General features: G+C 45.2%; 1 protein-coding gene across 19 annotated transcripts in view; it reads right to left on the reverse strand.

The window, feature by feature from the left end:
* The window catches only part of FOXN3 (forkhead box N3), a 417,615-nt gene continuing 391,286 nt past the window's right edge, over positions 684–27,012 (reverse strand). For 18 of the 19 annotated variants that reach the window (XM_021098352.1, XM_021098365.1, XM_021098361.1 and 15 more), the window contains one exon: positions 684–7,520. In XM_021098352.1, the coding sequence (XP_020954011.1) occupies positions 6,980–7,520 (541 nt within the window). In that variant the 3' untranslated portion in view covers positions 684–6,979. 19 annotated transcript variants of the gene reach the window in all.

Raw genomic sequence — 27,012 nt, forward strand, 5'->3', positions numbered from 1 at the left:
CGGAAGGGTAGCGGTGGAGGCCAGGTCTACTGGGCTTCCTGCTGCCGCTGTGAGAATTTATAGATTGACATGAAAACAACCACACAAAAGGGACCAGAACTCTGAAAGAATGTCCTTTCTACTCCTCCAGCACAGGGACCGATGCCCTGTGATCTATGACTTGTCCCAACCACTCCTTTCCCATTCAGCTCCTTCTTGGTTCTCAGTGGTGATGGATTAAATCCTGGAAGGTCAAAGCCTCCGGGTTAGAGAAGTTATCTTAAGAAACCCTCAAAACCCGGTACAGGTTGGCAGGCTCTGGCCCCACTGTATAATTTTAGTATATTGCTCAACAATTTCCAAAAGAAAGGCACAATCTGTCTTGACCACAAGCTCTGAAGTTCATGGTGGGAAGCCTGCTGTCCAATTCTTTAGGTCAGAGCTGGAATTCTCCTGAGAAGCACAGGTGAGCCCAGCCATGGGCTGCAAGTGTGCATATCTGTAAAAGACATGTGATTTTCTTCTGAAAGGGAAGCATGAGGATAGGTGTAAGTGCAATGGAGAGTCTAACATCAGACCGTAAAAAAAAAGGGGGGGGGGAGGGGGGAGAACACACCCCAGCGCTGGTAAGAAACCGACATGAATTTACTGCTCAGCATTTGCATGCGGAGACGCGGTGCACACAATACCACGTGGCATTTTTCTTCAATTGATGCAACTCAGTAATTTTTATTGCAACTGGAAGACAATACATCACAGAAACTTTATGGTAGGTCTGGGGAAAAGTGTTATTTACAATAAATGATGAAATAGTTTGTCTTTGGCAATATGATTACATATGAAGAATGTGAAATGCAAGTATGGATGCCTCCAAAGCAACACCATCAGGTCCCTAGAGTTCGGCTGATCGTGCCTGCGTCCACACTGCTCCGTTAGTAACACAAATGCAACTGAGCATCACTTTCCTTTCTCCTCTATGGGTCTCCCTTTCTAGTCATGATATTGGCAGTTTCATACAGAAAGAAAAAAAAAAATTGGCTTTTGAAAACTTATTACTCTCGTAAATGAATTTGGCCATGTCGGTCTATTGGCCAGAGGTCAGACGACCCTAAGGATGACAGTAAACCTCTTGTCTTCTGATTGCTTTATCACTGTTATTTCGCTTTCTGTAAAACACAAACAGAACTCAGAAATGTTACAGCATCAGCGTATAAAAAATGAACAAGTGTATAATGCTTCCCAGAGACACACAGACACTCGTTTCCTCCACATCGTCACCATGGCAGTATAAGTAGCGAGGGTGAATGACAGCAGGAAACTGGTTACTGAATCAGCTGTGAGCGCCGACGGCTCAACATACATACGCAAGAAAGGCTGAAGATGCTTAAATAACTGAAATGGTGCTAAGAGTCTCATCGAAAAAAGGGAGGGGTTGGGAACTCAGGCCACAGTCATGAAAGGATGAAAGACAATTGCTAGGTTGGATAGATTTCCCCATATCGAAGTCTTCGCGAATCCAATATGGAATATTAATTCTTTGCAAAAAGTAGGGAAGGCTGTTCTCAACTTTTGCAAATGAAACACAGTGGAAAACACTGTTATAGATATTCCAAATAAATAGTCTTGATTTCAACACTAACAAAACGAACAAGGGTACTTGTGAGCATTATCACAGTTAAGTCAGAAGTGATCTTTCACCCAGGTCTGATTTCAAAAGTAGGACAGACAGCAAAATGCAGCACCATAGACACATTGGTTTCGGCCGTTAAAAGATGGATCGTTTTAAAAATCGGATTTTCCTTCCTTAATTTTTGGTCAGTGAAGCTAGCACTTGTTTGCCGAACTGTGGAAGAATCGCAAGGTCACACGCATTATTCATGATAAAGCAACGGAGCTGATGAGTCTGTGCTTAATTCAAGAATAACCAGTAGGAGAGAGAGAGAGAGAGAGAGAGAGAGAGAACAGGGGTCCACCACCATCACAGGTGTTCTCTCAAAGGACGGGGAATTAACAGATGAAGTCACAAAGGCAGGTGGGTCTATACAGAACACTGAATGCCATGTGTAAATCCTCATGGGACTCCAGAAACGGGAACACCACACAATGTCTATACTGTGATTTACACATTTCGTTACAAAGAGGAAAAAAAAAAAAGAAGACACCATTACAACTTTGTAACCTTGTTAACTGCAGATATAAACCAAAGTCCCAAGTTTTGGCAGGTAACTAAAAAGAGGGTTATCACTTAGGTTATATAGCAAAAGTGTTGATGTCTATTATATATAGTAGTATAAATAATAAAAAAGTATTATTTAAATTAGATCACAGTGCTGCATTATGTGCATAACAGTGTTTGATATAGTACTGGAGCTGGGACTTAACGACACGAAGGGTTTAACTGTCAACACGGGTTAAGTCACAATCAAGAGGGGACACGGAGTTCAAATGTGTTCTTTTGGTGGCAAAAAAGAAAAAAAAAGAAAAAAAAGAAAAGAAAAAAGAAAAAAAAAATCCTGAAGACGAAAGGAAAATACTCCTCTACAGAAACAGAAAGAATCAAATGGCAACATCTGGGCAGCTGTGATCCACCAGAAAGAAACAAGAGTCCCAACCTGAATCAAGTTTAAAGGGAAAGAGGAGTCACATTGAATTGAATTCAATCCCACACGGAAAACTCTCCCAACAGAGGTCGCTTGGTACCTAACTCTGATTCCTTCTCCGAGAGCCCTTCGATGAGTGAGAGAGGCAGAGGGTCCACCCACGTGGAGTGGGGTATCTGTGATGGGGAGCAGTCCTGCTGCGTCCCAGGACGGAGCTGGGCACAAAAGCCACCTGGACAGGTTCTCATGCACCAGAGCCCACAGCCTGCAGCTGTCCCCCAGGCAAGACGGCCGTTCTGGGCGATGGTTTCCCCCCGGGACGCCCTGTGGCATTGCAAGCCATGTCCAGCAAGAGCCAGGCACGCTGAATGCCTCTCCCAGAAACAAAGCAGCTCTTGGGAAAAGCCTCTAACACCTCCCTTCTTAGAAGCTCAGTCTCAAGACTAAAACCTTCCACCGCTGTCTTGGCCGTGGTTATCTCAAACCACCGAGATGGGGATTGGATTCCTTTTAGTTTCAGAGACAGTTTCACCAAAGAACTCTTGAAGGGATACTGATTAGAGAGGGGGAGGGGGAGGGGGAGTAGGAGCTTACGGTATATTATAAGGCTGGGAAAAAAATCTATGATGCAAACCCTTTCCACATAGTACTAGGTAAAGATAAAAGACAATTGTAGTAGCATAAAAATAACTGTCTATGTGTCTATCATTTTAAGAAAAAAGAGCTACAGTCTCTTTCTCTTAAATGTGTCTGAGGACCAACAGCAAGTAACTGCAGATGTCATGGTGCTGATGTGTTCATGGTTGTTTTCCAGAGCATCTTCAAATATTGCTATAGTTCCCCATTCCCCCCTCCCCCCCCCACCGCCCCACGTGAGTATGTGAGTTACTGCAATGACACATGAAACGCCACTTCTCCCTGCCGGAGAAGTGAAAGCAAAAACACCACACCCCTTGACCGGTGCACAGGCGATTTTGTCAAGACTAATGAATACACAGGCTAGTTTGGAAGCTAAAAGAACACCTGACGTTTGGGAAGAAATTCCAAGACTAAAGTGAATTACACTTGAGCAAAATATTCTTTCACAAAGAGGCTTGTGCTTAAATTCTCTACTGCTCTTGGAGGAGGGGTTGCGAGAGGGTGCCGCCTGCCCCTTGGCTTGGCAAGGGCATGGCCAACCTCATTCGGCAATGAAGTCACTACCAACGGCCACATACACATCAATTACTTTTTTTTTTTTTTCTCAACAATCAAAATACAAAGTTAAACACAATTGAGCCATTGTTTTGGTTATGCATAATGTGTATGCCTCCAAAAACAGAAGAAAAATAGAAAAAAGTACCCTCACTAAAGTTTCCCCGACGTCTCCCAGCGGCTCCTCCAAAGGGACTGAGGGAGACTCAGGAAAATAACACTTAGAAAGCTGCCCGATGAGGTATTTATGCAAAAAGAGTGGTTCTGGAGTTAAGAACACACTTTTATAAGATATTTATCTATTTCTCAAAGAGATCAGTAAAGTAAATCACACACATTGCATTTTATTATTTTCTAAAAGAGGCCTTTGCTCCTTTAGAGAAAGGAAATGAGGGGAGACAGCCCACTGTGGGGGTTTGAACTGGACGAAATCCCCTGCCAGAAACAGCCCTGGGCCTTTACCTCTGCCTCTCAGGAGGGGAGTCTGAACTTGATCTTGGGGGTGGGGACGGAGGTGGGCTTGGTCAGGTGACAACACCGGGTCAAAGTGTTGCTCAGGTTGCACGGCTGTGGATGGCTTTTGGGGGTGTCAGATGCTTGGGGAGACGGAGGGCACAGAGCACTTCAAAAAAGACACCCTTATTCCTGTCTACACCCGAACAAGTATGCTGGAAGTACTCAGGTTCAGGTAATAAATCTGACCCGTGTATGGGTGTAGTTTTTTTTCCCCCCAGGTTCTCTGAACAGCAACTCAGGGGGAGTTAATGCACCAGTTAATTCCCACTGTCCTGGCTGATGGAGCTTCTAACAGTGCCGGGCGCTGGCGGATGGGCCCCACGATGGCCCACACAGCCCTGGTTTTAAAATCCAGATCACCCCGGTTCCCTCCGTCCCCCTCCCCATCGTATCCTGAGCCACGGGAGTGGGTGTTTTTGTTTGTGTTTTAAAATTCCCTTCCCTGTGGGTGGAAGATCAAATTCTTTTAGAGGTTTCTCTGGATCTCCCCAGATAGTTTCTTTTAGGCAAAGATAACAGAGGAGGTTCTGGCCTGCGTGACATCACCTAGTTGTCTAAATTCACCTCTTACAGTCTAGGTGGGCTTAATTCCACGTTGGTTCCTGCACCGAGGCAGTAGAGACGGCGGGACCCCTTCTTCCCACCGCGAGAGGGCGTCGCGGGAAGACCGCTGGGACGGGGCCTTCTCACACCCGTGTCACTTCCTCCTTCACGTGTACCTAACTCACACCCTCATCCAATAAGGCCCATTCGTGTGTTTCCCCTTCTCCTGGCAAATTTGCATAATTAGTCACTGCCTTTTCCCTAGAAGCAAATCACTGTCGTGGTTTTCTCAAGTCAGCGTCCCATAATTCTCTTGATTCTATCATCCACACTCACTACTAAGTTTGCCCTCAAATTATTGCGTCATGGTAAACACGTACAGACAAAGAGAAAGGACACACTTTTCAACAGAGAATCAGAGGGGGTCGGGGGCTGAAGTGCAGACAAGGCAGTACACAGCTCCACCATCAAGGCCCTACCAGAGCATGAAGATATTTTTTGTATTGCAGAGTAAGCTCCCCAACAGTCAGAATTTGTCCCTGAAGAAGGTTAAACCTTAAACACCTGCTTCAAAAAACCAAAACAAAATAATCGGAAAAAAGGAAAAAAAAAAAAAAAAAAAAAACAACGAAAGAAAATTTCAATGAAATTAAAAAAAAAAAAAGAAAGAAAAAGGAAGAAAACCAAAAGAACCTCTAAGCCTAAGGGCTTAAAAATTAGAGGCATAGCCTTTTCTCTATTTTCTATATTTATATGAAAATAATTCATGCTTCATGCTAAATACATTATTTACCTTACAAGAACTTTGTTATTTTTGAATAAAAAAAAGTTTGTGTTTTTGTGATTTTTTTTTTTTTTCCAAAGGAATTCCATGCACTGTGGATCAGAAATTTCTGCTGGCTACACTGGCTGAATGTGGAAATCATTGATTTTTGCAAAGATGAATCCTGACTGACATTAATTGCAAACTCCATTTTGAGGGCAGTATAGGAGTTTTTTGTTTTTTTTCCTTTTTTGCCATGTTTTAGTTTGTCCATCAATGTGCCTTTTATCTTTTAAAAATCCACCACAATACTAATGGCAGCTTCCGGAACTTTTTGTTTTTGTTTCATGTTCATGTGGATCAAATGGTTCTGACAGACAGAAAAAGATTCGTACCACTATTTCCTTCCCTAACGGCTACCGGACTTGATTTTCACTTGCGCAGTAAGAAGACATCGCTTGTTTTTTGCATCAGTTTTTTTTTTCTCTCTCGTGTGGTGTGTCTAGGTGGGTGCCTGTATCTGTGTGTGTGTGTGTGTGTATGCGCGTGCGTGCATGCACGCGCAAGTGTGCAGGACCAACCTTCAGGCTTATGGCTTGTGGAACCTTCTCTTCATTTAATATAGAACAGAAGTGGTCAGCAACATCACTAAAAACGGACCCAGTTTCTTCCCGTGAGTCACTGACAACCTGGTGAACACGAATGGTCCAGCGTCCACCTCGGAAGATGCTACCAGGCTTCACGGTTAAGAAGCGCAGAGGCCTGGTAACTGCCCTGCCCTGCCCCCTCCCCCTGCATTCCTGGGGCAATGCCAAGGGTTTTCCTGGCACCATTCAATGCCCTCTGCATGAGCTTGGGTCTGCTCCCAGGGGGACCAGGGGTCTTTCCTTCTCCTTATGTGCATTCACTCAGCAAACCCAAGTGGGTGGACATCCTGACCTTTTAAACCTAAAGGTTGGGCCTGATCGATGGTTACTCTGCACAGTGCCTTCTAGGAGCTGGATGTGTATCCCCGTGGCATTACGGCTGCCATCCCTGCGGACTCAGCCACGGTGTTCTGACAAGCTGGAGGAAGCAATGGTAATTTTGGCTTTTTCGGTTTTGTCTTCAGATAATGAAAAGCTTTTGTAAAACAGCTGAGTGTCGACATGAGTTCTATGGCTTCAATCTCCTTTAAACATAAAATTCTTAAGGGTCCAAAACAAAGGAGGGGGGCAAATTAAAAAAAAAAAAAAAAAAAAAGGAAAGAAAAGAAAGAAAACCAAACCGAAAAAAAAAGAAAAGAAAAAATAACAAATTGCTGATATTGCCACAAATCATTAGAAATCTCCTGACATGCTGAAACCAAATGGCCGTAAGTTCAAAACAAATCAGTGACTTGTTTTTAATTTTTTGTGGTTTCCTTTTGCTCTTTCTGCCCCTTTGCCGTCCGATTGGTGATGTTATTCAAACAGGACCGAATCCCCGCCAAGTGCAGGAGCGACCCCGCCGCCTCTTTCATCTCCTCGTCATCGCTCTCGGGGGGCTTTTCCGTGCGTCTCTTTTTGAGGGGCAGCGTGTCGCTGGGGACCTTCCTCGCCTTGGCGAAGTGCTGGCGCTTCTTGTGCTGGGACGCGTAGCCGCTGTCCCCCAGAGCATCCTTGGCCTCCTTCGGGCTGCATTTCCTGTCGTCTTCCTCCGTCTCACTGTGGCTCTCGTGGCTCTGGAAGCTGCCCTCGCTGCCCTCCTGGCTCCCCTTGGTGGCAAACTCGTAGTGGTCATCGGCCGAGGAGGAGGAGACACAGTCGCTGGCGGGCGAGGTGCTCCTGGCGTGGGAGGACTTGGCACTGCTGTAGTTGTGATCCTCCTTGGGGTCTCCGCTGACCACCGGCGAGCCACACGACGGCTCGCTCTCAGTCCGCATCCGGCAGCTGGTGAGGCCGTTCCTGCAGACAGGGACGGCGGGGAGGGATGGAGACAAGAGAGGACACCGATTAAAGCCCCTGGGATGAGACAGCCGGCAGCCCCCTGAGCTTGCACATCAGATGCTTTGCTGTCCAAGCCGGCGATGGGCCAACAGGCGGCTCCGCTTTGAAGACAGGGTCCCAAGTCCTGACACCCCTGTCTTCCCTAGCTCGTCTCCCATCATGACATTTTCACTCCATTTGCGCAGTGGAGACGTCAAAACAACACTCTTTTGAAATGACAGCAGTGGAAGCGCAATCTCTTCTATTAAACCATAAAAATCAAGCTGTGCTTGGTTTCACATGCCCGCCAACATCATGGAGGAGACACCACCAGGCGATGCTGGCCAGGTACTTCAGAGAAAAAGCCTGCTCTCTTCTAAATCGGCTCTAGTGGGAGCCTTTTGTCGGAAGACTAAATCTAGTGTTCAGCAAAAAGAGATACCTGCCACGCGGTGACAGCCATCCACTCACACGTTCCCTCCCTCCTTCCGGCCTTCTGCAAATATTCACTGAACATCAGATACAAATGCCCGACCTTGGGGAGGGTCCCGGGGGAGGCCTCTGACGTGGAATCAGATTCAGACACTGTCACAAAGATGCTCACAGGCCAACCGGGAAGTCATGAGCAGCCATAAACTACCATCTACTAAACTTACCACCAACAGGCCCCCTGCTATGTCGGCAGAGAGGACTGCGCTTAACTCCGCAATGTGGATGTTAGCATCCTTCCTTCACAGAGGCCGGAAGTGAGGTCGCAGGAGTTTGGTAATTTTCCGTAAGCCACACGGCTAATGAGGAGCAGAGCTGGGATGGGAACCAAAGCCTGACTCTCAAGCTTGAGCGCTCGGTAACAGCGGCAGACCTGCTCTCATGCTTTTCCATTTGTCTGTGACTAGGACCCTGCTTTGCACTCCCATCAGGACCTGCGAGCAGCCAGCCCACCTCTGGTGAGTGTATCGTGTCCGTCTGTCTGGGCAGTGAGCTGCCTGCCCTTGTGCTCCCTTCTTGGCGAAGTGGGAACAGTTAACTTCCCCTGTTAGTTATAAAAGCCCAGCCCCCGTGTTGGCCCTGTCGCCCCAGGCTCATCAACCAGGGACACATTTCTGCACCTCGGGAACACAGGCACACTTTTCCTTCCTACACAACCCCAACTTTAGGGACCCCCATGTTCCCTCCAGGAATAGCACTTCCCACCATCATTACGAGCTGCGTGAGGACGGAGCCAACATCTCTGGTTCCCATTGGCACGTGAGTTCCTCAAGCTGGCATCTCAGCCCCCATCACTGATCTGTCCTTGGTGGCAAGCGCTGCACCACAGGAGGACCCACAACCGAGAGACGGAGCATGTGCAGGAACGGATGGGATTGTGGGCAGAGAGCCCACAAGCTTGGGAAGTCCACCAAGGCGCCCCACTGGACATTCCCTGAGGAGGTGGCACCCGCAGGAAGGCCATGGGATTGGGCCTCCAATGAGAGTCGGTCCTGAGCTCCCCGCTTTCTATCCTGCCCCACCCCCCAACCCCCCCAGGGGCCTTGAGGCTCACAGAGATGCTGCTGCAGCCCAGAGGGAAAGGCAAAGGCAGGGAGGGTCCTTGGTGGAAACGGTGTAGCAGGGAGTGGGCCAAGCGGTCTGTCTTCCCCCTCCCTGTGCGCCATGCCTGTGGTGCTCTGTGAAATTGAAGCTGGTGGTACAGAAACCCCCCTGTAACATGCACCAGCAAAATGCAAGAGGGCCATTATCAAAATGCCACCTCTGCCAGCTGCTTCATCACGAGCCCCAACAAGGACAACATTTGCATCTGCATGATGACGTCTAGCAGGCTCCAGAAGTTTCCCAGCACCTGTCCCATCCTCTGTGATCCCGGATCAGCACCCCTTCCCCGCAGTCCTTCCAGAAAGAGCCTGGTTTTCAAGACAGACTGACTTTTAGGGGTTCACATCCCAGCACTGCTTCTTAGTAAGGCCTTCAGTAGGTCCCTCATGTACCTTCCAGGGCTGTGTGACAATAGAATGAAAAGTTCTAAGCACAGAGGACAGTTCTTAGGGGTGCTGGAGAATTCTGACCTGGTTTCTCATCCTGCCTGCCTGCCCACCGCTGCTCCCTGCTGCCCTGAGTAGTTCTGTTTGCTTTCTTTCTTTTGTGGCCTCAACCATGGCATATGGAAGTTCCAGGGCCAGGGATCAGAACCCATGCCATAGCAGAGACAAGGCAAGGTCCTTAACCTGCTGTGCCACCAGGGAACTCCCCTGTTTTCTTCATGCCCGGAGGCTGATGGGAACGCAGCATAAAGTAAGAGGGAAGAGGCCTGCAGAGAAAGTCCTCAGGGCCTTGCCTGTAAACACGGCCCCTGTGCTTCTTGGATGGCCCCTGCCACGTTTTCTGCAAACTTCCTGTTTTTTTTTCGGCTGTGTCTTAGATGCATAAAAGTGGCTAAGAAAAGATTCCTGTAAGGTGCTACCAAACATGAAACTGGGTAAATGCAATGAACTGCGAGAGTTATGAAAGCAAATGGAAATGGAAGTCCTGTGCCACGATTCTCGGGATCATTGCTGCGGGTAACTGCTGTTGAATCCCCAGATACTCAGTCTGCTGAATGAGCCTAAGAGAGTTTCAGAGGGAACCCAACTACACTCGGAGGAGTCAAGTGCGCTGCGGTTTGGCTAAAAGAAAATCGATTCCATTCTGAATCCTTATTTTTTTTTAACAACACGGGGCTTAGAATCCACTTCACTACCCACCTTCAGGCAGATTACGGTACTTCTCTGAACATGTATGGAGAGGGATTGAATTCTGGGAGCAAAAGAGTAAGCAAAAGGCAAGCATTGCAAAAAGCTAATTCTTAGTGAACCCCAGTGAAAGGTATAAATGGTGTTCAACACCCTTCTCTTTTCTACAGGTGAAACATTTTTAAGTAAAAAGTTTAGAGTTCGGGGTGGAGGAGTGGGAGAAAAACACTAGAATGAAAGCAATGATACAGCATTTCAGTGCGATGCTCTCACAAGAGGGAAGGTTCTGAGCCTGAGAATGTCTTTTCCTTTTATTTATTTATTTAATTAATTAATTTATTATTATTATTATTTTTTGCCATTTCTAGGGCTGCTCCCACGGCATATCGAGGTTCCCAGGCTTGGGGTTGAATCGGAGCTGTAGCCACCGGCCTACACCAGGGCCACAGCGACGTGGGATCTGAATCGCGTCTGCAACCTACACCACAGCTCACGGCAATGCCAGATCCTTAACCCACTGAGCAAGGCCAGGGATCGAACCTGCAACCTCACGGTTCCTAGTCGGATTCATTAGCCGCTGAGCCATGACGGGAACTCCAGTTATTTATTTTTTAGGGCCCCACCTGCAGCCTATGGCGGTTCCCAGGCTATGCATTGAATCAGAGCTACAGATGACGGCCTACACCGCAGCCACAGCAACGGCAGATCCGAGCCGTGTCTGCGACCTATACCACAGCTCAAGGCAACGCCAGATCCCCAATCCACTGAGCGAGGCCAGGGATTGAACCTGCGTCCTCATGGATACCAGTCAGGTTCATTACTGCGGAGCCACGATCCTGAGAACTTTTTTTCTTAAAGGAGATGAAGAAGCAGGAGGGAAGCCCTAGAGTCACACGGAGACTTTCTTCCTAAAGGCAGCACAGGAATTAAAGAAGAAGAGAAAAGCAAACCACGTCCCTAGCCCTAGCCCATGAATTCAAGGTTGTGGAGTGCAGGGAGTCTGCTTCTGCGTGGAAGCCCAGTGCGTGCACACAGCCTTCGCTTAATACCTCACAGACAAACAGCGTAAACCCAGGGAGCCCCGGAGCTGGTCCAGGATGGAGCTGCTAGTTCTCAAAGATGCTCCAGCAGGAAATGGAAATGTCTCCTCCTCCTCCCCAGGAAGGACGCTTACTAGGACGGAGACAGGAAGCCAATATACCCTTGAATATTATATTTCTGGATGAAAACAGGTACACTGACGTAACTTCAGGGAGTTAGAATTAAAATGGAAATGCATCTTTCTCTCACTTGATACAATTAGCTTTCCCTGAGATTTTTAGCATGGGCTCATAATCCATAAATTACACACAACCTCAGCAGGAAGCAACAAGCTCCCTCAATTATTAATCACTTGATGCCGGCTTGTGCACGGTGGGGCACGCCTGCTGCACTGACTTGGTGTCAGCCACCTCCCACTGCCGGGGTTGTCATTCCAGGGCGCCAACTACTTAAAAGAAGAAAACTGGCATCCTGTTGGAAGGGGCATTTCTAACCATCTCCTCGAAAATCATTCATTAAAATGAACGTGTGATCTGGTGGAAATGCCTGCCAATTCGTAGTTCTAGCTGAGTTTCTACCTTGCATACAGCGATGAGGTTAGCATAAACTAAAGCCACCTGATTTCATGAGGCCTCCACAGAGCCATGTGTTATTAATCTCAACTAAAAACCTGGTTTTCAGTCTCCTGTCAAACCGATGGGAAATACTGAACATAAAAGGTGAGAAATCACATTAGTTCAGGCTGAGAATGAGCCACACTCGCAACTCACAAGTTAAGGGCCAGCTTCTGATTCGACATGGCCGTGCTGCTGTTTTCTTGACAGGTTCACTCTTTGTTCCATTATCGTATCATCAGCATGAGCTGCCTCCACCTTCACCCCCATGCGCTAGGGTTCTCTCTCTCTCTCTCTTGAGCTGATGGCTTTAAACCTAGAGGTGAGCCTGTAGGGTGGAGCTCTCCTTCTTGGGGATTTATTTGAGAACTCTGGCCTTTTGCCAAGTGTGAAAAGAAGCAGGTGGAATTAAGGGGATTGCAGAAGCAGGGCCTGCGCTGGAGCTGGAGCAGCGCTTCTGTTCAAAACCGACTGTAGGCAGAAAACTGAGGACAAGAGGGGACCACAAGCTCACATTACCAGCTGGCGGCAGAAAGGACATTTGGAAGGTATCCAACTATCACACGAAAGATCCCGAATAAAGGACAGCAACATATTTTTAAGTCATTGCTGGGTTCCCTGGAAAATAAGAAGGATCTCTGAGGTCCAATAAACACAACTATACCAAAAGAACTTCGCACACACAAGAATGAAACGTGAGCAGTAAGGAGGCCACCAAGAAAGGCAGGTGGTAAATGCCTCCTCTACAGCTGAGACAAGAGCCCAAACTTAGGGGGAGGAGGACGGAGGAGTAGAGAGATTGACTTGGGCAGCTCCTTGGATCCTGGGGCCCCTTGCAGGAGTTAACGTGGTCTCAGATGAACTGGTCCCCAGGCTCCCAGTAGAAGTTTTTCAAAGCAAATCCTCTCTGGAAGAAAGCAGCCCACACTTGAGCCACCAGGATTCCCACACATGAGGCTGGATCAAATACTGAAGTAGAAGCGCATAACCTGAAAATCACCAAACAGGCTACTAGGAACCTATACCTGCAAAAATGCCATGGAAAAAGTTGGGACCGCTGCACGATGAGATCCTAGGAAAAAGTAACTGTCCCTCACAGGCAAACAATGGGGATAACAGCCAGCCTTAACCTCAGCTCCAGATGGAAGTGCAGACAAGAAAAGCCTCCCCTGAGAATTTGTAACCACAAGCCCGAAGTCTTGTGGGGATGAGGCCAGAATTCTACTGCTGACCAAAAGGCCTCAAGCTAAATTTAGTTGAAAGTGCCCAGGGGTGCCTGCTGGAAGAAAATTAAACCCTTTCTAGAAGAACATTCTTGAAACTCAGGCCACAAAGAAGTCCCACAGATAAGATTTTAACAAACATAGGTTCACACACACACACACACACACACACACCACTGAACTCATGAGACAACAGAAAAAACAAACTATACCTGAATTGCAGAGCCTACAAATATTGCAATAATTAGGTACAGAATGCCAAGTATGTATTAAAAAAGTAAATGAGGGAATTAACACATGTTAGAAAAGGAAGACAAGATTATTAAAATGAAGCAGACAGATTTTGGAATGCATCAAACAGAATTTCTATATAATCCCTGAGATTAAAAAACTCAATGCCGGGAGTTTCCTGGTGGCTCAGTGGGTTAAGGATCCATCATTGTCACTGCTGTGGCTCGGGTCACTGCTGTGGCTCAGGTCACTGCTATGGCACGGGTTTGATCCCTGGGTCCAGGTGCTTTTTCGCATGCCATAGTGGGCACGGCCAAAACAACAGCAACAACAAAAATCTCAATGCAATTGAAAGAGAAAAAGTAAAAAAATTTAGTGAATTGGAAGATGGATCTAAAGATATTATAGAAAATACAGCAGAGAGAGACAGAGAAAGTATGGAAGAAAGATTGGGCAATATGGAACATAGTAAGAAGATCCAATATAAATCTACCTAGAGCTTCAGAGTTAAAAGAAATATGGGGAAAATCCAATACGGGCACAGAAAATGGTTGAGCATTTTCTAATTTTGGTGAAAGGTACCAACTTTCAGATTCAGAAAGCCAACAAACTGCATGGAAGATAAATAAAAAAAAATGCATATCTAGATATATCACAGTCAAACTGTAGATACTACAACAACAACAAAAGATTTCGAAAGAAAACATATCTCTTAAAGAGGAGTAGCAATTAAGATAAAACCAGGGACAGAGATGAAAGTGGAACAATATTCTCAATGTGAAAGAGAAAAAATAAATGTGAAACTATCATCATATATCCAGTAATACTATCTTCTAAGAATGAAGGCAAAAATAAATACATTTTTCAGACAAAAAGTCAAGACTAACTAAAAGCAGATACTATAGGAACTTCTTCTTCTTTTTTTTTGTTTTTTTTGTTTTTTTGCCATTTATTGAGCCGCACCCACAGCATATGGAGGTTCCCAGGCTAGGGGTCGAATCGGAACTGTAGCCACCAGCCTACACCAGAGCCACAGCAACGCAGGATCCGAGCTGCGTCTGCAGCCTACACCACAGCTCACGGAAATGCCGGATCCTTAACCCACTGAGCAAGGCCAGGGATCGAACCTGCAACCTCATGGTTTCTAGTCAGATTCATTTACCACTGAGCCACGATGGGAACTCCCCAGGAACTTCTTAATATTTTCAAGAAAAAAAAAATGACCTAAAAAGAAAGGTCCAAATGCAAGAAGAAATGATAAGGAAAGAAAATGTAATCAAGCATTGACTTGACAACACAGTACGGCCGTCCCTTGGTCTCTGTGAGGGTTTTGGTTCCAGGACCCCAGAGAGATCAAAATCTGCAGATGCTCAAGTGTCTTACATAAAATTATGGATAACCTATGTACATCCTCCCATACACTTTAAACCATCTCTAGAGTACCTATAATACCTAATACAATGTAAATGCTATGGAAATAGCTACTGGTGTGCAGGGGAAATAAATTTTGAGTTTTGGACCGTTCTGGAACTCTTTTTTTCTCCAGATATTTTCTTCAGTGGTTGATCGAGTCCACGGATGCAGAACCCATAGATATGAAGGGCTGACGCTAACAAAAACTGACTTAAAAAATAAGAAACTGAAATAGAGCTGAAGTCCTAGACAAACACAGCATATCATTTGGGAGGAAGAGAGAAGAGAAATTAAAGCATTCCAGGGGCCTTGTATTGATCTGGAGGTTAAAGATACTGATTAACTCTAAACACTTAAAAATATTCACGGTAAAAGTTCTAAGATCAACACTAAAAGAAGAGAAAAAATTATGTAACTTCTAAAGCATTAGAAGCGGGGAAGAGAAACGAGGCGTGGAAGAATCGTGATCAATTTCAAACAAGTTAAAAGGAATCTGGAAAAAGAGAGACAAGCAAATGCAAAGTAAGACCACAGAAATAAATCCAAATATGGCCTTTAGAATAGGCTAAAAATCTTCATCAAAAGGTAAAGATCATTAACACAGATTTTTTTAAAAAAGTCATATGCTGTTTCTAAGAGAAGAGCCTAAAACATAAGGACTAAGAAAGGTTAAAAGTAAAGGGAGGAAAAACATCATATTGCCCCTGACTGGTGTAGCTATATTAAAAGCAGACAAGTCAGGTTTTAAGGCAAAAATCATTATTATAAGATAAAGAGAGTCATTAAATATTCATAAAGATTCAGTTCACCAGGAAGATGTAACAGCTCTAGACATGGAGACCTTCAATAAGACAGCTTCAAAATACACACACACCTAAAATTGGAAGAGCTGCAAGGAGAACTGGTCAAATCCCCATCTCCCCCCGCCCCATGGTAAAATGTAGAAGATCTGCTCTAGGGGACATATATAAAACATGTGCTCAAAATGGAGAAGGTATATTATTTTGAAGCACACAAAATATTTACAAAAACTGACATGTACTATTGGACTACAGAGCAAGTCTTCACAAATTTCAAAGAAGCTGTATCTTTGTAATTGTAGTTAGTAGTCAATGTTGAAAAGGTAACTAAAATCAAAAATAAGAAATAACCACCTCCTCATAGGTTTGAATTGTTTTTTCTTTTCTATTTTGCTTTTTAGGGCCACATCTGCTGCATATGGAAGTTCCCAGGCGGCTAGGGGTCAAATTGGAGCTATAGCTGCCGGCCTACACCACAGCCACAGCCACGTGGGATGTGAGCTGCATCTGGGACCTACACCACGGCTCACGGCAACGCTGGATCCCTAACCCACTGGGCGAGGCCAGGGATCGAACCCTCATCCTCATGGATACTAGTCAGATTCCCTTCCACTGAGCCACAACGGGAACTCCAGGTTTGAAAATTTAATAACACATTTCTACAAACCTTTCTTGACCTCTGGGTCGAGAAAGGAATCAAAGCAGAAATTAGAAAGTACTTTTGAACGTGTAACAATAACAAAAATAATAGGTATCAAAACTCATGGATGCAACTGAGCAGTAGTTTGAGGGAAATTATAACCTTAAACTTTTATTTAAAAAAATTTTTTTATGACCACACCTGCAGCATATGGAAGTTCCTAGGCCGGGGACTGAATCCTAGCCCTAAGTGTGACAATGCTGGATCCTTTAACTCATTGGGCTGGGCTGGGGATTGAACCTGAGCCTCTGCAGTGACCTGAGCCACTGCAGTTGGATTCTTAATCTACTGCACCATAGCAAGAACACCTAAACTTTTATATAAAAAGAAGAAAGGTTTAAAATAAAAGTATCCAGTCTAGACTACTACAATGAAAGAGAATAAGTCCAAAGAAAGGAAGGAAATTATAAAGGAAAAATAAAGAAATAAATAGTGAACAGATACAAAATAGAAGTCATTTTGAAAAAAAACCAAAAGTTGGTTCTTTGAGAGAAAAAAATACTATGGCAAGGTTAGGCAAAAGATGATAAGCTGAAACAAGGGATAAAAAAGGGATGTAACCACAAAAGGCATTTAAAAAGATGACAGGTACATAATAAATAACTTTATGCCAACATAGCTGAAAACAGGTGAAATAGACAAATCCTTACAGTTACCAAAGTGAATTAAAAAAGAAATAAAAATGAAGTTATCCTATAATCATTAAAGAAATTAAATCGATAGTTAAAAATCCTTCCACAAAGAAAAAACACCAGCTCCAGGTTTTGCAACCAAGTTCCATCAAACATTAAGCAACAGATAAATCCAATCTTACATAAAGTCAGAGAATCTATGAGTAAATACTCTTTAACTCATTAAATGAGAATAATATAATCTTGACACTAAAACTAGATAAAGAGGGCTCTGGAGAAACACGGACATGGACAAATGTACAAAATTCATCCAGAAGAGATTAGCATACCAACGCTAGCAATATGTAAAAAATACAATGTATCAGAAGTTTATCCAGAAATGCAGGTTTTATCGGTAATTTATAATGTAATTTGCCACAGTAAAAGAATAAAATAAAAATTTACGGTTATCTTAAATGACGTAAACATTTCTTTCATGAAATTCAATAATCATTTATGATAAATTATCATAGCAAGCCAGAAATAGAAGAAATTTTTTGTTATGATAAGGCATATTTCCTAAAAATCTTATAACGTTCTATCAATTATTCATCAGCAACATAGCTCCCTTCAAAATAAGAAACAATATAAAGATGTCTATTGCCATTATATTACTTGGAGGTCCTAACTGCAACAGGACAGGAAAAATAAAAGTTACATGAATAAAAATCCCACCATTATTTACAGAAATAAAATTTTATAAACTAGAGAATCTACAGATAAATTATTAAAATTACTAAGGCAGTGTATGTATTGGCAAGGTTGCTAGAAAAAGCCAATACACAAATAACTCCAGGTGGATTATAGATTTAAGTGAGACAGGAAAAACTTTAAGAATCTTTTAGAAAAAACTATAGAAGACCATATGATCTTGGAGCAGGGACTTTTTAAAGACAGATTTTTTGGGGGAGGTAGATTTCATTACAAAATGATTAATACGCATGAAAATTAAGAGCTTCTGTTCATCAAAATACACTACTATGGACAGTGAAATGACCATCCACAACTACACATACAGCTAATAAAGGATTAATATCCAGAACATACAGAGAATTCCTACAAAGATAATTAAACAGAGAAACAATCTAATAGAAAAATGAGCAAAATAGCGAACAGGCACATTCATGGGAGTTCTTCTGCGGCACAGCAGGTTAAGGATCTGGCATTGTCACTACAGTGGCTTGGGTCACTGCTGTAACGTGGGTTTGATCTCTGTCTTGGGAACTTCTACATGCTGTGGGTGCAGCCAAAAAAAAAAAAAAAAGAGCAGATTCAGGCTACCAATTAAATATATGAAAAAGTGTGTAGCATCTTTAGTAACAAGGAAAACAGAAACTAAAGAGCAACAAGATAACCATTACACATCCACTAGATTGGCTGAAATTGCAAAGTATGACAATTCTCTACCTCTGTGAGGATGAAGAGAAATGGGAACCGTGACACTCTGCTAGCAGGAGCGTAAATGGATACAAGCACTTCAGAAAACATTTCTCATCATTGGGTAACAGTGAGCGTGTACACACTCCATAAACCAATAATTCCCACACCTGGACATGCATCTAAAGTGAAAGTGAGACATGTACAGGACTTCCCATGGCAGTTTGGTTTGGAAAAGTGAATAATTTTAAATGATTCAAGTTTCTTAAAAAAAAAAAAAAAAAATTCTGGGAGTTCCTGCCATCGCTCAGCAGTAATGAACACAACTAGTACCCATGAGGACACTGGTTCAATCCCCGGTCTCAGTCAATGGGTTAAGAATCTGCCATCGCCAAGAGCTATGGTGAAGGTCACAGATGTGGCTCAGACACTGCATTGCTGTGGTTGGTGTAGGCCAGCAGCTGCAGCTCCAATTCTACCCCTAGCCTGGGAGCTTCCATACGTCATGAATGTGGCCCTAAAAAGACCCCCCCGTCCCCCAAAAAAAACTGGTATAGTCACACAGTGGAATATTTTTTTTTTTTTTTTTTTTTTTTTTTTTTTTTTTTTTTTTTTATTTATTTATTTTTTGTTGTTGTTGTTGTTGCTATTTCTTGGGCCGCTCCCACGGCATATGGAGGTTCCCAGGCTAGGGGTTGAATCGGAGCTATAGCCACCAGCCTACGCCAGAGCCACAGCAACGCGGGATCCGAGCCGCGTCTGCAACCTACACCACAGCTCACGGCAACGCCGGATCGTCAACCCACTGAGCAAGGGCAGGGACCGAACCCGCAACCTCATGGTTCCTAGTCGGATTCGTTAACCACTGCGCCACGACGGGAACTCCCACAGTGGAATATTATACAGCCATGAAAATGATTAAATTACAGCCAAATGCAGCAAACCAAATAAACTTAATGAATAAAAAGAGCAAGGTGGAGGACACGCAGTATCATTCTAGTTAGATAAAACTCAAACTCAAGCAAAACTAAATATACTGTTTATGGATATCAAAAATACTTTCAAACAAAATTTGGGATCGTGAGTATCTTTCAGATAGCAGGTGCGGGGCCTGCTGGGCAGCCCTTCCTGAGAAGCACATGGGTCCATCAACTCCAGGAGTTCTGCCTCAGTGATCATCTCCAGGATGGGGGCAGGGAGGGGCACAATTTTCTCCTGGGGGCTGTAAATTGTCCCCTTCCACTACTGAGATAAATGTGACTCCCTCTATGCACTAGACTGCAGCACACAAGAGGAATGATCCTAAACTCTCCATGAATCGTTTTGCATGTGGCACAGTCAAGCATCACCAGAAGGGTGTTTAGCTATAACAGGAAAAGCTGCCTGGACTTTCAAAGGCATTAACCAATGCCATTGATGTGAAATATGAGGAGCAACTCCAGAAGCTTGATCAAATTTCACACAGTCAATCTGCAGGCCGCTGTTTAGACTTCTGGACCGGAAGAGCCAGAAGTTAAGACAAAAAGCTGACTAGGCCCAGTGGGAACTTGTGCGCATCCTTCATTCTCCTGTTCTTGCTTTTTCCTTGTCCCTTTAATCTCCCCCTTTAGTGTTTCCTCCTCTCCCTCCCACAGCAAAGCAAAGCCTAACACTGCCTTCAAAGACCATGATTCCAGAAGACCAAAGCTGACAGGTACTTGGTTTTAAAAAACAAAACAAAAAACCCCAAACAAACAAAACAAGCAAACAAAAAAAGATCACTGGCCAACTTTCTCTCAGGGTGTATAATCAGGCCAAACTCTAGCTGAAAACCAAAGGCTGCAGGCTTCCTTCCCAAAGGCCTGTTACAAACTTCTTTTCCAAGGGAAAGACAAAGACAATGACCAGGAGCAGATTTTAGCCTGAGAGATGGGTTTTCCTAGGGACTCTATTGAGACAGGGTCTTACGTCTAAACATTTCGTACAACAACTGAGCCATTAATTCCTGACTTGCTTCTTGGGTAGTGTAGTTTTCACTCGAGGTCCTTAGAGATACAAATAAAATGAAGCAGCCTTAGGTGGTGAGAGGATGGAACATTCTTCTAATGTTATAAATGCTTTGGTTTCGACAACTGTCATCACTCCTCAAACCCATGGCTTTACCCCCAATGTGCGCTGTCTTCAAAGTGGCACAGAAGCTCAATATAAGCCTTTTCTGGGGTTTGAGACTGAGCTTCTGGCGCCCAGAAAGAGGACCTTGGAAGGCTGGTGAAGGGCAGGCTGGATAAATCCACGAGGCTCTCCACGTTACTCATTTCACTTTTTTTCCCCACTTTAAAAAATATTTAGGAGTTCTGTTGTGGCTTAGCAGGAACGAACCCGACTAGGATCCATAAGGGCATGGGTTCAATCCCTGGCCTCGTTCAGTGGGTTAAGGATCTGGCATTGCCGTGAGCTGTGGTGCAGGCTGCAGACACAGCTCGGATCTGGCATTGCTCTGGCTATGGTGTAGGCCGGCAGCTGCAGCTCCAATTCAACCCCTAGCTTGTCAATTTCCACATGCTGCAAATAAGACCCTAAAAAGACCAAAAAAAAAAAAAAAATTATATGCAGACATAAAAACTCATCCTCTCCACCATTTTAAGCATACATTTCAGTGGTCTATTTAATAGTAAATTCATACGGTTGTGCAGCCATCATCACCATCCATCTCCAGAACTCTTCGTCTTGTAGACTGTAGCTCTGTCCCCAGGAAAACTCTCCATCCCCTCTCCCCAGAGTCACTGGCAACCACCATTCTATGTTCTGTCTCTATGACCCGCACGACTCTAGGCGCCTCATTTAAGTGAAACCATACTGTATTTCTCTTTTTGCAGCTTATTTCACTGAACATAAATGTCCTCAAGGTTCATCCACATTGTAGTGGGTATCAGAACTTCCTTCCACTTTAAGGCTGAATCCTCCACTGTGCGTATATACACTACATTTGGCTTGTGTGTTCACCTGCTGATGGACTCTAGGGTGGCTCATACCTGTTAGCTATTGTGAACAGTGCTGCTACAAACATCTCTTTGAGAACCTGCTTTCTTTTCTTTCTTTTTTTGTCTTTTTGCCTTTTCTAGGGCCGCTCCTGCGGCATATGGAGGTTCCCAGGCTAGAGGTCGAATCGGAGCTGTAGCCACCGGCCTACGCCAGAGCCACAGCAACGCGGGATCCGAGCCGCATCTGCAACCTACATCCCAGCTCATGGCAACTTTGGATCCTTAACCCACTGAGCAAGGGCAGGGATCGAACCCGCAACCTCATGGTTCCTAGTCAGATTCGTTAACCACTGCTCCACGATGGGAACTCTGAGAACCTGCTTTCAATTCTGTTGGGTATATCCCCAGATGTGGAACTGCTGGATCATATGATAGTTTTATTTTTAATTTTTTGAGGACCAGCCATAGCATTTTCCGCTGCAGCTACACTGTTACATTCCCAAGAGCGCTCCAGGGTTCCACTTTTTCCACATCCTTGTCAACACTTGTCATTTTCTGTTTTCTTGATAGTGCCATCCCAACGGGAGTGAAACGTAGCTCACTGTAGTTTTGATCTGCATTTCCCTACTGATTGGTGACGTTGAACCTTCTCCTATGTGCTTAGTGGCCATGTGGGTATCTTTTTTGGGGACAAGTCTGTTCAAGTCCTTTCCCATTTATGAATAGGGTTGTGTGTTTTTTCTAGCATTTATTTATCAAATGCCTGTGTAATGTTTACCAGGCATGTAACTGTGCGTTAATCCTATGAACTCGAGAGGCAGGTGCTGGTTTTCTGGTGCAAGGCCCAGGTACACCTGCCCAAGGTCACATAGCTACAGGCTATGGAGCCAGGAAACAAGGTTCCCAAGTTCAAGCATGCTACTTCTGGGCTCTCTTGACATTGGAAGGGCGACCCTCCCACCAGGTATCTCTTAATCCTCTGGAAAGCCCTGGGCATTTAATTTTTCTCTGCCACCTGAGTGGTCCCTGGGGGTCAAAAAGAGTCTTGAGACTTGAAAACAAGTAGCTCAGACCTAGGAGAAGTACTATGGCCTGTATCTGGGAAGCAGCCCATAATTCTATGAATGTGAGAAATCTTATATTCCCATTTTCCAAGGGTGTCAAAAAACAGTTCTAGGGCTACAATCGTATGTCTCATTCAGTGTTTTCTCTGCAAGGCATTCCACTGGAGAAGCAGCAAGACACAGGCCTAAGACTTTGAGACATGGGAGCGGTTATCTGGAGGATATTGTACCTTGAGGATGCTAGGCCCAGGCAAATTTAAAAATAAGCAGGTTCCCAACGTCTAAGGACAGGCCGATCCCTGAGGTTATTGAGTAAAAAGTCAACACTGTAAAGTCAATTACACTATTGACAGATACTCTTACAAGGAGCTTTCACATCATAATTATATGCAAAGGAACCCAGCAAAGACAAGCTGTCTAATGATCAGCTAATAAAAGCAACACTTCATCTATGTCAATAACAGTTTCAGAGTTAAGACAAACAAACATGGCCTTTGCCACTCAGTGGAGGGGAAAAAAAAATTCCCTGAAAGACAAATATTTTCACTTAAGGAGAAGTTGCTTAGACTCACACAGAAAACCTGTCACACAAAGCCGAGTAGGAAATCGGTCTTCGGGGGGTGCTAATGACTCTTAGCCTTCCTTCCAGCCCCAGCTGAACTGAAGGAGGAGCAGCCTCATAAACATGTAACCCCTCTCTGGGACTCTTGGTCACTGGCATGGGGTCTGGATGCTGACATTTTGCTGTTGTTCTAGTCTCTGCTGGAATGTTTTCCTTTTTTGAAAAAAAAAAGTATTACTATCATTTTTATGCTGCACCTGCAGCACATGGAAGTTCCTGGACCAGGGATTCAATCCAAGCTACAGCTGTGGCAACATCAGATCGTTTAACTCACTGCGCTGGGCTAGGGATCAAACCCACGCCACCATAGTGACCCGAGTGGCTGCAGTTGGAGTCTTAACCCACTGTGCCACAGGGGGAACTCCTAGACAGTTTTCCCTTTGACGTCAGCTGAATTTAGGTTCAACTGACATACAGCCAAATTTTAAAAGCTTTACATTATGATAAATGTGGAAAAGCAAGACAAGATTATTTTCTCCCCAAATACATTTAATGGGTTTTACATAATATTTTGCAAATACCCACAGAGCCGTGTTTATGTTTATTCTTCCTTAAAGCGTCTTGCTGTCTCCTATTTGCTAGGCGTTTGGGCCATAAAAGAGAGCAAAGCTATCACCAGCCAGAGTCCCTGACCTTAGAGAGCCCTGCAACACTCCTCTCCTAATTTCTCTTAAAACTGAGATGGAAAGTGCAGAATTGGTATTTGGATAAAGGACTGGTAATACACAACAGCTTCTTCTTCTTCTTTTTCTTTTTTGCTTTTTAGGGTTGCTCCTGAGACATACGGAGGTTCCCAGTTTAGGGGTCGAAATGGAGCTATAGCCGCCAGCCTACACCACAGCCACAGCCCATGCCCGATCTGAGCCGCATCTGCAACCTACACCACAACTCACAGCAATGCTGGATCCTTAACCCACTGAGCAAGGCCAGGGATTGGACTTATTTCCTCATGGATACTAGTCAGATTCATTTCCACTGAGCCACCATGGGAACTCCCACAATGGTTTTTCTCTCTTTGTGCAAATGGTAACTTGTCTAGTGTCTGCAAACTGTGGTTGTACATTTTACTCCTAGCAAATAGGAGGCAGCAAGACACTTTAAGGAAGAAATGATTCTGCTCAAAACTCCTGTGGCGTTCAGGAAGGTCACTCTCAGGCTATGAGTGCTTTTGTAGTGGACAGACCTTGAGTGGGTTGGGCCACCATGAAGCTGCTGTCACTCAGCCCCATTCCCAGCCTTCTGTGGTGTGGGCCGAGCCACACTTCTGCTGCACGCCTAACTCTGCCTTAGAGAACCTGGGAAGGAGGAGGAGGAAGCTCCTTTGGGCGTGCTTCTTGTTCCTGCATCACCCCAGCAACCCCTCTTGCCCTCTGTTGCGGCAGCTCAGGCTGACAGTAGCTGCTGAATCTAGTGTGCGATTCTTCTAGCACTTGGAACACCAACTTCCTGATGCTCCCTTCGAGGCACCTGCACCAGCGGGAGCCTTCTCCTCAAAGATGCAGCTGGTCCTTCCATGGTCCCTCCTCTGAGGTTGGAGTCCAGCTTCCAGGGCCAACCATTCCAACCTCTTCCTTTGCTCCCTCACCCCAGGGCCTGTGGCTGCTTCCTACACCTGTTCCCGCCGTGACATCCTGGGTTCTCCCATCGTCCTTCTAGTTGCCTGATTAATAACGTTCTACTTGATTAATGGTTCTTTATTTTGAAGTCTCTCCATTCGAGTACCTAGCATGGCTTCTGTCCCCTGACTGGACCTAACTAATACACACGTCTATTCCTGGGACCTGTTTGCAGTCTTTCACTGAGAAAGGAGCCAAAGCAAGGCACTGGCGGGACTAGATGAGGGACAAATCTGACCAGAAACAAGATGTCACTGCTTTGCTGTAGTGCTATGTCATCTTCTCACTGGAACTTAACCAGTTAAAAAATGAGTATTTTAAATAATGCCTCTTGAGGCTACAATGCAGTACACTTTGCATTAATATATGCCACAAAGGTAATAATTAAAATTAGGAGGCAGCCCCCGCTGAAGGCCAACCTGGTCTCAGGCCTCCTTTCCCCCTGCGTGGCTCTTCCCTTCTATAAGGGAATGGCTGGAGCCACGTGGAGCTTTGCTCAAAGGCATTGAAAGGATGCTCAAGGAGACAGCCTGGAAGCCTCTACTTAGAATCTGCTCATGGAAGATGATGGCTGCTCCACATGAGAACAGTTGATGGTCTCAACGTCTCCTTCACCAGAAAGGTAAACTAGGAGGTTAGGCAGAAGCAATTTTAAGAATGAATGGAATATAGGATATGCCTCTCTCATGATGTAAGGGCCATGGCCATCTGGCGTCACGGAAGAGGCTTATCATTCATGCACTCAAGAACTGCTGATCTCGGGCTAACCAAGAAAGATACGGGAGAAGTACACGAGAAAGCCCCTTGCCATGTATATTTGGAAAGCATCACTCAATCTGCTTAGCAGAAACGATATCCTTCTATTGCTACTCGAATTTCTATCACCTTCCTGCCTTAGCAGGTTCCAAATGCCAGTGTCTGTCCGGAAGACTAAAGACTTCCATCCTGGCAAAAGTAGTTGGTTTGGGGGGAGGGTTAAAAGACACGGGGAGTGGAGAAGCTCCACATGGTTCTCGACCCTGCATCTCCCTCAGGGCTCAGCTAAGCTAACAGACTTCCTGGGCTGGTTTCCTCTGGGACATGAAATACTATGAAAGCAAAATGGCCTTTAGGTGTGAACCTGATCCAGAAGTGCAGGAAAGAAGCCAGGAAGTGATGCTGGGAAGGCTGCAGCTCAGTGTGGCAGTGTGGCAGGTCATGCAAGCAGCCAGGGCCTGGCACTGTGCCACGTGCACGGAAGCATCAGCCAGGGCGCGCGACCCAGACTCTGTCCTCAGCAAGCAAACCACGGAAGACAGGGGGACAAACACACAGGGGCCCTCATCAAAGGGCCACAGCCAAAGCAAGGGCTTATGGGTTCCAAGCTGAGAGAAATCCATCTGACGTTGGCTCAGAGGCCTGTCCAGAAAAGCTGTGTGAAGGAATCATTGCTGTGATGGGCCGTGAAGGATGTGCTGCCTGGCATGTGGAGGCGGAGGGAAATCTACCCAGAGGAAACGCTATGAATAAGATGGGCAAACACTGGACATATTTGGAGAACAAATTTGGCTCGAGGAGATGGCAGGACTGGGGGGACTTCAGGGTGGTGTGGTCAGAGTCCTGGAGGATGCTTCTGCAGACAGCTGGAGAGGCACATTTTAGGAAATCCGTCTGGCGATGGGTGATGGGTGGGCGGGAGCAGGCAGAGAAGCAGCAAGGAAAACGGGAGGAAGGCGTTCACACTGGTGCGTGTGAGGCTTCCAAGCTAGCAACAGACCCCAGACTGGGGCTGGCAGTGGAGGAGAGACATGTCCCAAGGAAGAGTTCAAGTGGTTTGGCAACTGACCTGATTCGTGGAAGCAGGGGCCTGATGCCACCTGATGTTTATATGCCACTTACCAAAGCACTTTTCCCACGTGATTCTTTGCATGTGACTTTCATTGCCACCCCTCTCAGGAGGCAGCGGAGTTTCGTGGATGAGGGAACTGAGAGGCCAGACATCCGCCCAGAGTCACAGGACTGGGATGTGACAGGGCTAAGTCTAGAGGGCGACCAGTTAGCCTCGCTTCGAATGACTGACTTGCCCACCAGTTCCTTCTGCCCACCTTCCCCCGCTTTCTTAGAAGAAAACAACTCAGTTTCATTTGTCTTCATCCCCTCATTGCAAAGACAACCAAGATGATTTGATGACCCAAGAAGGAGTAACTGGCATTTGGATTGGGCCCCTGGGAGGGATTTAACTGTTTCGAAAACCCAAACTATTTCTTTTTCTTTTCTTTGATTTTTTTCTTTTAGGGCTGCACTCACAGCCTATGGAAGTTCCCAGGCCAGGGGTTGAATCAGAGCTGCAACTGCCGGCCTATGCCACAGCTACAGCAATGCCAGATCCAAGCCACATATGTGGCAATGATGGATCCTTAACCCACTGAGCAAG

Source organism: Sus scrofa, chromosome 7 (genome assembly GCF_000003025.6).
Source record: "Sus scrofa isolate TJ Tabasco breed Duroc chromosome 7, Sscrofa11.1, whole genome shotgun sequence".
NCBI lineage: Eukaryota > Metazoa > Chordata > Mammalia > Artiodactyla > Suidae > Sus > Sus scrofa.